This window comes from Herpailurus yagouaroundi, unplaced genomic scaffold (assembly GCF_014898765.1).
Source record: "Herpailurus yagouaroundi ecotype Mexico unplaced genomic scaffold, PumYag 197, whole genome shotgun sequence".
In the NCBI taxonomy this organism is placed as follows: domain Eukaryota; kingdom Metazoa; phylum Chordata; class Mammalia; order Carnivora; family Felidae; genus Herpailurus; species Herpailurus yagouaroundi.
In genome coordinates this window covers 14,101,135-14,115,115 of record NW_024412428.1, presented here as the reverse complement: position 1 = coordinate 14,115,115, position 13,981 = coordinate 14,101,135, and the positions used below count along the sequence as shown (strand labels likewise).

General features: G+C 40.5%; 1 protein-coding gene across 6 annotated transcripts in view; it reads left to right on the top strand.

Annotated features, from left to right (window-relative positions):
- The window catches only part of DCLK1 (doublecortin like kinase 1), a 345,711-nt gene that overhangs the window by 297,002 nt on the left and 34,728 nt on the right, over nt 1–13,981 (top strand). For all 6 annotated transcript variants that reach the window (XM_040448193.1, XM_040448192.1, XM_040448196.1 and 3 more), the window contains 4 exons: nt 8,099–8,232; nt 10,236–10,313; nt 10,693–10,789; nt 12,948–13,028. In XM_040448193.1, the coding sequence (XP_040304127.1) occupies nt 8,099–8,232; nt 10,236–10,313; nt 10,693–10,789; nt 12,948–13,028 (390 nt within the window). The remainder of the gene's footprint in view (nt 1–8,098; nt 8,233–10,235; nt 10,314–10,692; nt 10,790–12,947; nt 13,029–13,981) is intronic.

The following is a 13,981-nucleotide window of genomic DNA, read 5'->3' as shown; positions in this document are numbered from 1 at the left end:
GTGTGTGTGTGTGTGTGTGTGTGTGTGTGTGTGTGTGTGTGTGTGTGAGAGAGAGAGAGAGAGAGAGAGAGAGAGAGAGAGATAATAATATATAACTAAAAGGAACTTGTTGCTTTTTAAAAAACACACAAAACCGTGAAAATGCTCTTACGGAGATCAACCGCGTCCAGTTTGCAGGAGTCACCACTAGATGGCAGGCTTGTACCCTTGGCAGGAAAAGTCCTCAGTAGCAGCCTGACTTTCTTCCAAGGAGCTGGGAGGATCTTTTAAAAATGTGTATGCAGATGCCACCTCCTTAGGAAAATTAAAGTATTTACTGGCAAAAATATAACTCGCATCACTATTTATTTATTCCAGAAATAAACTTTAATTTTCTTGAAATACAGAAGTTTATATTCAAGAAACTTTTTCCTTCTAAACTCCCCAGTACTCTCTGGAAGAAAGCAGTTTCTCAGAGAATCTGCTTCTCTTGGTCAGAAATTTTCCTTTAGAAACTTTCTGTCCAGGTGTCTGTACCTGTTTCTAGCTGCCCATCAAAATGGCATGCCTAGCACATGACTCTCATTGTCACTCTATAGATTGTACATAGCAGGAAGATACCCTGTTCCCTCCAAGAGATGACCAGGTATGACCAAGAGATGGGGTGATGCAGCTTGGAGTCATTTCCGGTTCAGCCAGCCCCAAGCCGAGGAGATGAATGGATTTCCTTCTGCCTTAATCCCAGAACTCTTAATCCCCAAAGAGGTCCATGGTACACAAGGCAACATGGTACACAAGGTACACAAGCCACAGACAGAGTGCATGTAGAAGTCATAGACAAAAGTACAGTTGAGTAGATTCTGTAGTCAGTCCACTGTCATATGATCTCAAACCAGAAGTGTTGATTAATGGTCACGGGACCCAGAAGAAAGGAGACAGGGGCCTCTCAGGACTCTGTCACTAGCTGTCACCCAGTCAGCATTATTAGTGATGTGAAATGAAGATGTATTATGGCAAATGACAGAATTGAGATCCAAAAGTATCTTTGGCTCTGTGAGGGTCCAAAATCAGTAAGATGAAATTTGACAAGAGAGGAACATAAATCCCAATGGACTGAGTGATCTTGGTATAGTTGTTTTAATGATCATTGCAGAAAAGCAGCAATGGAAAAACTTGGCCAGGCCACATGAAAGGCAGTTAATTGACCGTAACTTCAGTGTGAGGCTCAGTGTGATATGATTCCTTAAAAAAGTGCCCCTAGACTCCTTTCACCGAAAGAGTGCTACATCAAGAATCCTCTGTCTTGCTTATACCGTTTGCCACTCTGGTGAGGAATCTGAGCACAGCATTACAGGGGCCTGGAGTTTAGCCCACAGCAGGGATGGAGAAAGTAGAGTGTGGTGGCTCTGGTCAAGTAAATGACACAGAAGATGGAAAAACTTTTCTGTGCTGTACTTGAGAGCACTGAACTCTAAAGAGAAGACATTAATTGCTGAGAGATTTGAGGTTGATATAAGAAAAAAAAAATTCTAACAATTGCACCAGTTTGCAAATTAAACAGCCTTTGCTATACGTAGCTTGTGGTCATTGAAAATGTCCAAGCAGAGGGGCACCTGGGTGGTTCAGTCAGCTATGCCTCTGCCTTTGGCTCAGGTCATGATCTCACAGTTTCTTGAGTTCAAGCCCTACATCGGGCTCTCTGCTGTCCTCGCACAGCCCGCTTCAGATTCTCTGCCCTTCTCTCTCTTCCCCTGCCTTGCTCCGCCCCCTCAAAAATACATACATACATACATACATACATCCATAAAAATAAAATGTCCACGCAGACACTGAATGATTATTTTTTATAGGTGTTTAGAAAAAAAAAATTCTGCTCTCTGAATTTGGATAAAAATTAAGGGAAAAATAGAAGAAAAACAACATCGTCCCCAAACATTATTTAGTACAATCATATGCCAGTTATTTTGCTAACACATTTGCTGAGGGCCCTTTTCCAAGGACCTATGATGGCACAAGGAAGAAGAAGACAGGAAATAAAAGTGTAGTGTGCTGCCAGGGTTGGCCCAGGTCTGTCTGGTGCACTACTCGTCCCTTTTGTGATTAAGGACTGAAATAACACCACTCATCTCACTTAAAATGACATGGTCTTATTGGAGTAGCAAAGATTAATAATAATAGTATATAGCGTTGCCAGAGTTATTAGACTACCAATCATCTCATACATGTTGGTGCGGAGTAACTTCATAGAAGCTTTTTGAAAGGTAATTTGGTAATAAATAACTGAAACCTTCAATAGTATGTGTATCCTATGACCAAGTAATTCTAAGTCTGAAAAGGTAACCTAAAGAAAAAAAATCAGATATGTATACATACATACAGATATTCATCCCAGTGGGTTTTAGTATGAAAAAATAGAGATACGTATATATGGAAACAAGTTACCTCAGGGCACCGATTAATTAAATAATAGCATGATGAGGAGGGAGGAGGACATATGGTTAAAACCTTAGACTTGGACATACCTGAGCTTAAGTTCTGGCTCTGCCACTTACTAGCTGTGCAACATTGGAAAGTTACTTAACGTCTCTGAGACTCAATTTTCTCATCTGCAGAATATCAGTAAGATTACTTAATAGGTTGTTGTGAAGATCCAATAGGGTAATAAACATGAACTCCTCAACACAATGCCTCGTGTATCCTGTGTGCTTACTAAGTAGCGGTGGTAGTAGATGTTGGGGTTATTATCATGGTGCCTCCATACAATGGAATATCCAGTAGCCCCTGGAAATCGTGATGTAGATACAGGCTTAGTCACTCAGGATATATTGTCCAGTGGAAGGAGAAGGGCAGGAAAGCGAGGTAAAGAAGGGGCTGGAAGTACATACCCCAAAATGCTAACAATGGTTATTTCTAGGTGTCAAGATCATGGGTGAGTTTAATTCCTTTCCCTCTATAATTATCTGTCTTTTCTAATTTTCCTACAGTGACATGTTGGATATTACTCGTGTGTCAAAAATGTAATACCAGTTTTTAAAATGGCAGTGACACTGAGTTCCCAGTTTTAGCAAAAGCCTAGTATGTACAGTGGCCAAGAGAATCCCGAACGTGCATGTTTTGTGTATCTCAGTGCAGCTGCATAGGACTCCTTTTGAGATAGTTTCATGATGATTTTAACGTGAGGATGAGAATCAGGTTTCCGGGAGTCTCCATTCATCCTTCTGTCTTCCCAAAAATCTCTAGGTAATACCTTAAAAGCTATTTTATTTTTCGCTCTGCTATTGTTACCCTTCTTCTGACTTCTATATGACATTCACTGTTATTATTTCATTTAACGTTTGATTTCATAAAGATTTTACATGTGGGGTATAAGATAGTTTTCTTAAGAATTAATTTTTTTCCAGGAGGTTTAATTTTAAAGTATGTGGACCATAAAGTGCATTTAAAAAAATAATCTCTTGCATTAATGTTGTTTTACTTCACTTCTTAAAGATTAAAGATTTAAATTTAATTCATTTTCCTTAGGATCATAAAGGCCATATACCATGGCCAGAGGAAAAGCAACGTCTTTTTAAAGGGATACCGTATTGGTTAAAAAGCAAATTGACTTTTTTTTTCATGGCTTTGTCAATTTCATGCCACCTTTGTCCAATTCTATTTGGTGAAATAATTTTTTAGTACCTATTGAGCTCCTCTGTGAAAATATTTCCGTGGATACTAATGATTCATTAGCCAGGATTTCAACAGGGTTATCCTTGAATTCACAGCAACATTGAGAATTATGTTTGTCCCAACACATCTGTTATGTTAGTCAGCTCTTAGTTCTCTATTATGGGAATCTCAGAAACCATTTGCCTGGGTTCAGGTTATCTGTGAATTTTCATATTATTTTATGGCCACCAGCTGCATTTTATGACTATATATTAAATCTTTTATTTTTTCAAATAACTTTTCCAAATGGTCTCAGTTTCTAATCCAAAGGAAATCAGGCCTATGCCCAAACATCTACTGTTCAGCAAGTTACAGCTACTGCAAAACCCTAAATAAAAGAAAAGAAACAAAAATAAAACTCTTCTTTAAAAAGGAAAAATCCTGTGCGAAATGCCGGTGTGCCAAAAACCTAATACCTGACCTTTCACTATATCTGTTCTTGGTAGGACGTGCCTTCAGCTTTTAATTGGAACCTTTTTCATAATTGTTGCCATTTAACACATTTAGTCTGTCAAATCATGGGATGTCTTTATAGCCATATAATAAACCCTAGAGAACAACTTCTCTGACTGTAGCCATCTGCAATGATCACAAGAGTAGCTTACAAAATACTGACAATCTTTATGGTAATAGGATACATATGGCCGCCCACAATTATGGGTAGCTGCATTCAATTAGTGTTGTACAATTACACAGTTTTATTGCTTAGTTAAAACAGTGAAAGCACTACATACTGGTAATTTGCACTAATCCCCGTCTCTTTAATAGCCCCTCAGTGTTTAAAATGTGGGGGAACATCTAGAGTATTTAAAGGGTTTGGGATGAACATTAAATTATATCTCATGTTGTGAATACTCGTTGATTGACAATGTACTCCCACCTCACTTGTGGGTCGCGTTTTATGGAAGCTTTACAATACAGTGAAGGCCAAAGTCCTTTTTACACCAGAACCCCACTTGCTGGATCAGGCTGCCCAAGCCCGTACTTGCAGCCAGTTAATATCCCTCGTGGAAGATGGTCAGGATGAGGAGACGTGCAGAGGAGTGAAATCAGAATCTATTCAGGGAGCGCTATAAGCCAAGGACTCCACATTTTAAGTGTGAACTTGTTAGAAGCTTTTCCAACTCCTAACTTTTAATTAAAAACTCAGTTCAAAGTAAATTTATAGCTGCCGTTTGGGAAAATACTTTCTGGGGGATGGTTTTGCGAGTGGTGGGTGTGCGTGTGCGTGAGGGTGTGTGTGTGTTTGAAACAGATGTATTTAGCAATCTGCGATTTGAACAGAGTTTTAATTACATTTTTCAGTGGCCTCACTCATGCCCCTCTGTATCTGGCTCCGTAAGACATAAATAAGGGTGAGCCCAGCTCAGGGTGCAGCAGACGCTAAGGGTGAACCCCAGTTGTGAGGTGGCTGTGTGGGGACTCAGGAAAGGTGCTCTCCCATTGGAGGGGAGGAAACGCTGGAATATATTCTTCTGTATCCTTCTCCCAAAGTGTTGACAGAGAAAAACCCAAAGCAACCTTGTTTCCTGCCCTGCCTGACAGTAAGTAAGTGAAACACAATTCCAAACGAAAAGCCTGGACGTTTATTCACCTGCAAAAACATTTTGCCGAAGCATTTCTAATGTAGTTGTGTCTAGAAGTGTTTTCAGTTACATGGATTAGGCCTTTGTCTCTCAGTTCTTATTGTCTATCATAAGCATCACGTTAACTACTTTATGTTCATGATATTCTGTTTCTTCAAAGCAGAGGAAGGGGCCACCGTGGAAGTGATAAAGATAAAAAGAGCATTAAAATGATAGATTCTGTGTTCTATTTAAAAGGTGTTGGTTTTATTTTTGAAGAATTACTTCTTTCACATAATCCTAAATTTTAGGTACAATTTTTTTTAGTGCTTGTTTTCCCTTAGTTGTTGAAACTTTGAACTTTATTGTTTGGCTATGTTAAATATAACTATCACATGGCTATGTATGAGATGGAAATCCTATCAAAATGTAGATACTCAAAAATAAAACCTTTGCTACATGTAAGAGAATTACATAGTCACAGTCAGAACCAAACTATGACTTACGACTGGATCTGCCAACATCTGCTTTCGGTCCAACTTTTGAATAAAGTTAGGTGAGTATAGATAGTACGTTTAGAGGAAAACCACAAAATTCCTGTACAAATGGAGTTGCGTAAATTGAAACCTGCATCTGCACAACCTCACAAAACACACCCCGTGGATGTCCTGACTAACAGAACCTCAAAGCGAGAGATTATTTCACATTTTTAGGAAGGTTATTACTAAGAAAACGGAAGTAAGGAAGTAAACAATCCTGCTTGGTCTGGGAAGTAAACTAGACGATCTTCTAGATATATTTCCATCTCAGGTTTCTGCTCATGAAAAACATTTGGATGGTCAGAAGGGCTGACGCACTAAAACTATGATTTAGGGATTTCTTTTGCTGGAAAACATTTAGGCTGGGTATGATATTATGTTTTGTGGCTCTAATGCCTCAGAGCCCCTAACTTGCTCCTGCTGATGGGCTAGAGAGCTGCTTTGTTAAAGGAGTGAGGACAGTGTCTATCCCAGATGACAACTGGGCAAAGTTACATCTGTGAGGGACGTGCAACTGTCTTTGCCCTAACGACCTAAGTGCGGAAGACCCCACAAGTCTCTGGACGCCTGCCCACAGGCCCAGTCTAGATGGTGGTCAAGCCCTTAAGGAGAAGACTCCATGCTCTCTCTGTGTGGAGAAGACATAAAAGGATATTTTCTGCCCAGAAAAGACACAGTGACTCCAAAAGGGAGGATCAGACTCCCCACCTCTGCCAAAACAGTTAGATCCAAATGATCGATGCTGATACCACAGCTTAGCCAGCCAAACATCTGCACTTTATGCGGCAGTGAAATGAGAAGTTAATGTACTTTTGCCAAGGAAAGGGAGACGCGGTGTGTGAACGGTAGTGGAGCTCCTGATGTGTGGAGAGATGCCTTACTGTGCAAGAAGTCAGACCGCTGTAGCAAGTACAGATGATCACAAGGCGGCAACAGAAGAACATTCAGGCTTCAACTTGCTGGGGGAGGAATTATTCTGATGTGCATGGAAAACTTCACCATTTCCTTAAGGCATCTCCTGGTGACTGCCTTTGCTGGGAACAGGAGCTTTTTAGTGTGGTTTTCTTTATCTTATTGATTCCAATGGAGGGCACTGAATTAGAATTCTGAATGCCCTTTGATCTTTTCTTTGAAATAGTAGAAGTTGTTTGGAATACTTTTTAAAGCAGACCCATTTGGTTTGATCACGGGCTGGAATTAAAGCAGTATAAATACTTGCCTATAGTCACATGCATCCTTTTCTTGATTTGTTGGGTGAAAGACTAGAGACTTTTACTGCCTTAATAAGGAAACCTGGGCAGAATGCTGACTCTGCACCTGATAAATCTTTCCAAATTGCCACAGGTGAAATGAAATGTTAATATCCCTTTCAATTATTAATAAAAAAAATGTAAATAGATTTTGTTGGAAATGTGGGCCACTGAAAATGAAGTATTTTAATATTTGTGTAGATTTTTTTGTTCAGTTACTAAAGAACTGTATTTTTAAGGCCTCTTATATATTAAAATGGAGAGGTAATTATTTTCATAAGTTGGAGATACTGCACTGGAGACTATACTTCATTGTATTACACAAATCAATTTTAATTGTGGAAAACATTAAATACAGAGGAGCAAAAAAACAAGAAGTCTGCCTTAATCCTACCACCCAGAGACGGACACACGAACACTGTGTTCTTTCAGACATTTTTCTTTCTACGTCTTCTTTTCTTTAATACACATTTTACGCAGACCAGTCTGAAATCTGCCCTTTTTCCCCCAAAATAATGTATTCCAATAAATATAAACCCACATCGCCATGTTAATGCTCATGTAGCATGCCATTGTATGAACTACCGCAATTTATTATTGAATTTCCATTTGCTGGCTGTTTGCCATGCTTCCAGTTCTGCTGTCATCTAAAAAAAGATAGTCTCGGGGCGCCTGGGTGGCGCAGTCGGTTAAGCGTCCGACTTCAGCCAGGTCACGATCTCGCGGTCCGTGGGTTCGTGCCCCGCGTCGGGCTCTGGGCTGACGGCTCAGAGCCTGGAGCCTGTTTCCGATTCTGTGTCTCCCTCTCTCTCTGCTCCTCCCCCGTTCATGCTCTGTCTCTCTCTGTCCCAAAAATAAATAAAAAAAAAAGTTGAAAAAAAAATTAAAAAAAAAAAAGATAGTCTCATATGTATATCCTTGCAGAATTGCCTCATTTTTTTTTTTTTTACTTTATGATAAATACATGAAAGTTAAACCACAGCGCCCCTCATTTCTTCAAGAAAGAGCTTTTGAGCTCTTCGTTTTAAGGCAATTTCACTCTTTGCTTTTCCTGTAGGTGTACGAACACCAAGATGGCAGCAAATCGCTGAAGCTGGGTGACTTTGGACTGGCCACCATTGTAGACGGCCCCCTATACACAGTCTGTGGCACCCCGACATATGTGGCTCCAGAAATCATCGCAGAGACTGGGTAAATGCTTTCCGTGTGTTTACTGAAGTGCTGTGCTTGTCAAAGAACTAGTCTGCTTCAAGAATAGGAGAAAGTACTGCTCTGTGCCATCCGGACAGAATTAGCTATCAGATTTCTTTCACTCTTTTTTTTTTTTTTAACTTGAAAGTGGGAGCCATTTTCTCTGTTTCCCCAATCAAGTTGCCAATTACTGCAATCTTGTTCAAGGCTTCCATTTGGCCTTTGTTAAACGTAGAACAGCCGTTATTAACCTCAGCGTAAAAAATGTTCGGACTAACAGGGAAACATATAGCGATGGTAATTAACTTGCTTTTGGATAAAAGAAACAGACACTGCTGTGTGTGGTGATTACAGTCTCCTGTGGTTATTTCTCTCAGCTGTCCTCATTCTCCCGTCCCAGTCTCATTTTGGCTCTCTTGGCGGTCCATTGATTATCTGTGCAGTACAAACACCCTTAGGCATCAGAGGGCCACTGGGAATTTTCTGGTTTCTGTGTGCAGCCGTATCAGATGAATGAAAATCTCTAGAATGGGGGCGGGGTGGGGGGGGGGAGAAGGCGGGTGGCCTGACACTTAGTAAGGACCTACTGCACGCCAGGTCCTAAGCTCCTTTACTTCTAACTCTTACAGTAGATGGTATGATTCCCATTGAGCATATGAATAATCTTACTCTGAAGGTTGAATATCACATAAGCTCATGACTAGATCGTAGTTCAGTCAGCATTTGAACTCAGGTCTGTGTGAATAAAGGGGTCTTTCCAAAAAGAGCCTAGTTCTTACCAAGGATCATGGGCGACGTTCTGAAGTACTACCCTGACACAGAAGGATTGGGAAAGGGTGGTGCAGCAAGGGGAGATGGCCCTACTTCCCCCCCCCCCTTAGTGGCACGAACCCACCCCCAAGGGTCTAGGTTGTATGCTCCACTATGACCCATTTGAGAGAGTTTTTCTGCTTAACCATGGACCAGAAAGGTAGAAATGCAGAATAGATGAGAAGGGAATGCCAATCGGGAAATCCCAAGGGTGAGATGTAGGGTAATGAGAACTTTTTTATTCGTCAAATTTGAGTGAGTTGGGAGCCCACATCTGTAACCTTGCCTGACCTCCCTCAGAGGGTGTTGCCTCAGGCGTATCTACAGTTTCTACTGTGAGTATTCTGACAGCCTGCCAGGAGGGAGGGGTCTGGGGTAGAAAGAGAATTGCGTTGGGCTCTTGAAGATCCTGGTTGGAACCCAGCTCTGCCACAGATTGTGTGATCTTGAGGAAGACTATTTACCTCACTGAACCTCAGTTTTCCCCTCTATAATATAGGCAACAATATTTATCCTTGGGAATGTAAAGAGCTGTTAGAAAAACAGCATATAAGATAATATATGTCGGTGCTTTATAAATTGGAAATGTCCTGGGGCGCCTAGATGGCTCAGTCCGTTAAGCGTCCGACTTTGACTCAGGTCATGATCTCACAGTTTGTGGGTTCGAGCCCCGCGTCGGGCTCTGTGCTGACAGCTCAGAGCCTGGAGCCTGCTTTGGATTCTTCATGTCCCCCTCTCTGACCCTCCTCTGCTTGCACTTGCTCTCTCTCTCTCTCTCTCTCAAATAAATATTAAAAAAATAAAAAAATAAATTGGCAGTGTCCTATATGTAATTGTTATTTCTAAAATCAGGGAGTTGTATAGTTTCAAGGGTCCCACCTTATCTTAAAACTGATATGGCTATAATAAGCCTTTTTGATGAAACCCCTCACTTACTGATATTTGGATATGATCATAAGCATGCTTTTACTTTGATTTTTATTCATGTGTCTTAGTCTCTCTCTCTCTCTTTTTTTATTATTCTTTCTTTGAATTCTGATTAGCCGGTGGGTTTTAGTTTATTGTTTGTTGTTGGGCTTTTTATTTTGTTTAGTTTGGTTTTTGGTTTAGAATAGAAGAGTCATCTATTTTGCTATGCCCCATAATTTGTCCTGGCCTGACTTTGCTAACTCTAACCTCACTTACTTTTCCAGATATGGCCTCAAGGTGGACATCTGGGCAGCTGGTGTAATCACTTACATCCTGCTGTGTGGTTTCCCTCCGTTCCGTGGGTATGGGCAGTAATCTTTTATTCCTCACCAACAAAGCATTGCTCTATTCTCTGAGTGATCCATTCCGCCTTCTTGCACAAAAGAGCCTGAAGCAGGAAAAGAACATAATAAGAACTTCGCTCGCAGTGCCTGTTATTTTTTTCTATGTTGTACATGCTAATTTACATGCCTTCCATAAATCTTCCTCATATAATTTAAAAACTCATTCTTTCTTAATTTACCAAAACAGTTCCATATTGACATTTTAAATTGCTTAAAAACACACATTTTACACATTAATGGGGAAAGGAAAGGCTCTAATGTATAAGAATGAAGAAACATACTCTGAGTTGACATTTTAGTGCTGTTTTCCCCTTGTTGTCGTTGTTCATCTACACAGAAGTGGTGATGACCAGGAGGTGCTTTTTGATCAGATTTTGATGGGGCAAGTGGACTTTCCTTCTCCGTACTGGGATAACGTTTCTGATTCTGCCAAGGTAGGTTTCCAGTGCCTTCTTCTTCCTTATAGCCTGTGCGTCCTAATGGAATTACTGATTTTGACTCGTCTTATGCAGGGAGACTTAATGATATTGTTAATATGATTTCTGTCTATTTTGGTTATAATTACTAGGTTGTCCAAGAGTTCACAGTCATCAAGTCCTCTGTTCATAGCCATCCCGACTTATCAAGTGCCTCTGTTTCCCTGGCTTCATTGCTCCTTGTTGCCACTCCAGTTACAGTGCTACAGGCTCTTGCTACCCCTACCCGCACCAGGCCACCTTAGATTTCCACACAGCTTATTGCTTTGCCTCTTTCAGGTCTCGACTTAATTTCGTCTTCTCAGTGAAACTTTCCCAGACCACCCCACTTTCAGTTACAGCTCTTTAACCAACCTGGCTCACCTTATCTTCCTCATCTGCTTTATTTTTCCGTATAGTACTTACACCCACATGTCCATCTGGTATACCATGTAACTAGCCTTCTACCTTTCTAGACAGGTAGATTTAGAAAGGTGGATACATTCTACTTACGTAATTTATTTTCTGATTCTCCTACTGGAACACAACATTCCCAAGACAAGGATTTGTATCTATTTTGTTTTTGCTGTAACATCAGTGTCTACGTAGTGACCAGTACATAACTGGTGCTTAACATGTATTAAATGAATGAATAAATAAAGGAATGAGTGAATGAAACAACTAGCTAATCAATCAAAGTGAAGGAAGTGCAAACATTGAAATGATCCACACAGGTATCAGGAGGAAGCTACAATCTAACCTGGATCTTGAAAGACAGGCAGGATATAAAGGCAGAGGGAAACAAGGATGTCATTTTTGTCCATTAAACTAAGAAGAGATCAGTATCTAAGAAAACTGTAAAACTCTTACATGGAGACGATAGTAGAACTTGAGATAAAAAAGAAGACTTTTTAATTGATTCCTTAAACTTACGTCTCCAAGCATTGACTTAAATTTATGAAAAAATTCTTGTTGAGAAATAATCGACTTTTGATTATTTGGTGTATATGCCTTTCCTTTCGCTGTGTCCTGAGTGAGTTCAATTGAAAACCTGACTTTTTCTGCCTGGCCACTTTCCATAGAAAATGATGCACGTTAGGTCCAAGGCTTTCATTTTCTTCAGCCGCCCAGGACTTCTAATTACCTCTGGGCCTAGGAAAATGTGGGGAATTGAGAGAAGTGTCATAGGAAAGGCAGAAAGGTGATAGGAGGTGGGGTGATAATGCATGGGGGTGGAGTTGTTTTTGCCTGTGAGCAGTCTCTTCAGGAACTTACTACCTTATGCCATCACTCCGTAACAAGAGGGCTCAAAGTCATTGACAGATAGGACCATCTCCTACACACCCATGACCCCTGGCAAAGGGCATCACACAAAATAGTTGCTTTAATAAGTTCTGGCCCAGGTTGGAAAGTGAATGAATGCCTTCTTACACAAAGGAGCCTGAAGCCGGAGAAGAACATAATGAGAACTTTTGGGTAGAAATCTCTGTATCAATGGAAATAAATCATCCCCATCACGGACTGGTACTCAGACCCTGTGAATGTAAGGAACTGGATAACACATATCTAACCATTTTGTTACATGGGAACTTCTAATCCAAGGTGGACAGATGTATGACAGACTCATCATTAAAACCCAAGCTGTGCTTTCCTGGTCCAAATCATTTGGAGCTCATGAGGAAGTCTCATTAATTTCAGAACCATTAGATCGTTTGCCCCTTAATAGTTCCTTCCATTTTATTGGTATTGATTGATGTGGAAATTTTTGAAGCAATTTTAACATATTTCTGTATTAAACCAACTTAGAAATCTGCCTTTAAAGCACAAAATTCTAGGCAAAGAAAGGAATATTAATTCTTTAACTTGTATAATTTATTTCTTTTCTACTAAATACATTTTTAATGAAATTTATTCTAATATTAACTTCATTTTTTCTCAACGATAAGCAATATATTTATAATTCTGAATACTCGCCTTTCCTCTAACTTCTAAAGATGTTAGGTGGCTGTGGGTAAGTTGAGCGGATATATTTAAGATTTAGAGCTTTTCCAAACTAAAAGAGAACTTCTGCATATGAAAATGCTCAGATTGCTACCGTAAAAGTTAGACAAATGGAATCGAACGTTCCCTTCTGCAGGAGCTCATTACCATGATGCTGTTGGTTGATGTGGATCAGCGATTTTCGGCTGTGCAGGTCCTTGAGCACCCCTGGGTTAATGTAAGTGACTTCCTCCTTCCCCTCCACTTACTCCTAATGTTCCTTTGGAAAACTGCAGATTTCCTAGTGGTGTCACCTCCTTTTCTGAAGCGTTGTGTTTGTATTTGTTCCTCCCCCTCAAGCCAGAACAGTTATGGGATCTCAGTCTTGTTCCATGAGGGCCTCTGATGAATCCGTGCTGACGTGCGTTCTCGTGATCCCTTGCACAGAGCATTTTGTTCCATTCAGATGGGACTGCCTTCTAAGTGGGGAGGTGCATGTACATGGTCACTCCCCCCCACCCCACCCCCTAGTCTACATTCTGAATACATCAGTAAGACAGAGAAGATTTTCTGAGTCACTGCTGCTTTTGCATGATTCCCACCGGAAGTACAACTGACCCAAGGGTCTCCATATAAGCCCTGAAGTACTCCAGTGCAGCACTTCTTGAACTTGAATGTGCTCACAAGTCACCTGGGGATCTTGTTAAAATGCAGATTCTAATGTAGTAGATGTGAGGCTCTGAATTTCTAAAAGCTCCCAGATGCTGCTGCTGCCACTATTTGAATACTACAGTCTAATGATACATCTTTATGAAAGAATTCTCCAGAGCGCAGTCATTCTGTTTTGTTCCTCTATCTCTTTACAACTGATTGATAAGATTTGTTTTGAATAGTAATAAATACGTATAGAGTGCTTCACTTAGAAAGTCTTCCCACGACTCTTTTGAGTAGTTCACATACATGAGCTGATTATGTTCTTCCTAACAAGTGTAGAATCTAGGCACTCCTGTAACCCTCACTCACATGTGGAAGTTCCATACCTAAGTTTAATGGTTCGTACTGCCAAAGTAGAAGACAGACACAGATTTGCACGTGGATATGGACATGAACACAGACAGGAACAAGGTTACAATCGTTAGCTCGATGATTGAAATTTTGCCAGCCTTTCTACTGCTTTGAGTGATCTGGCTG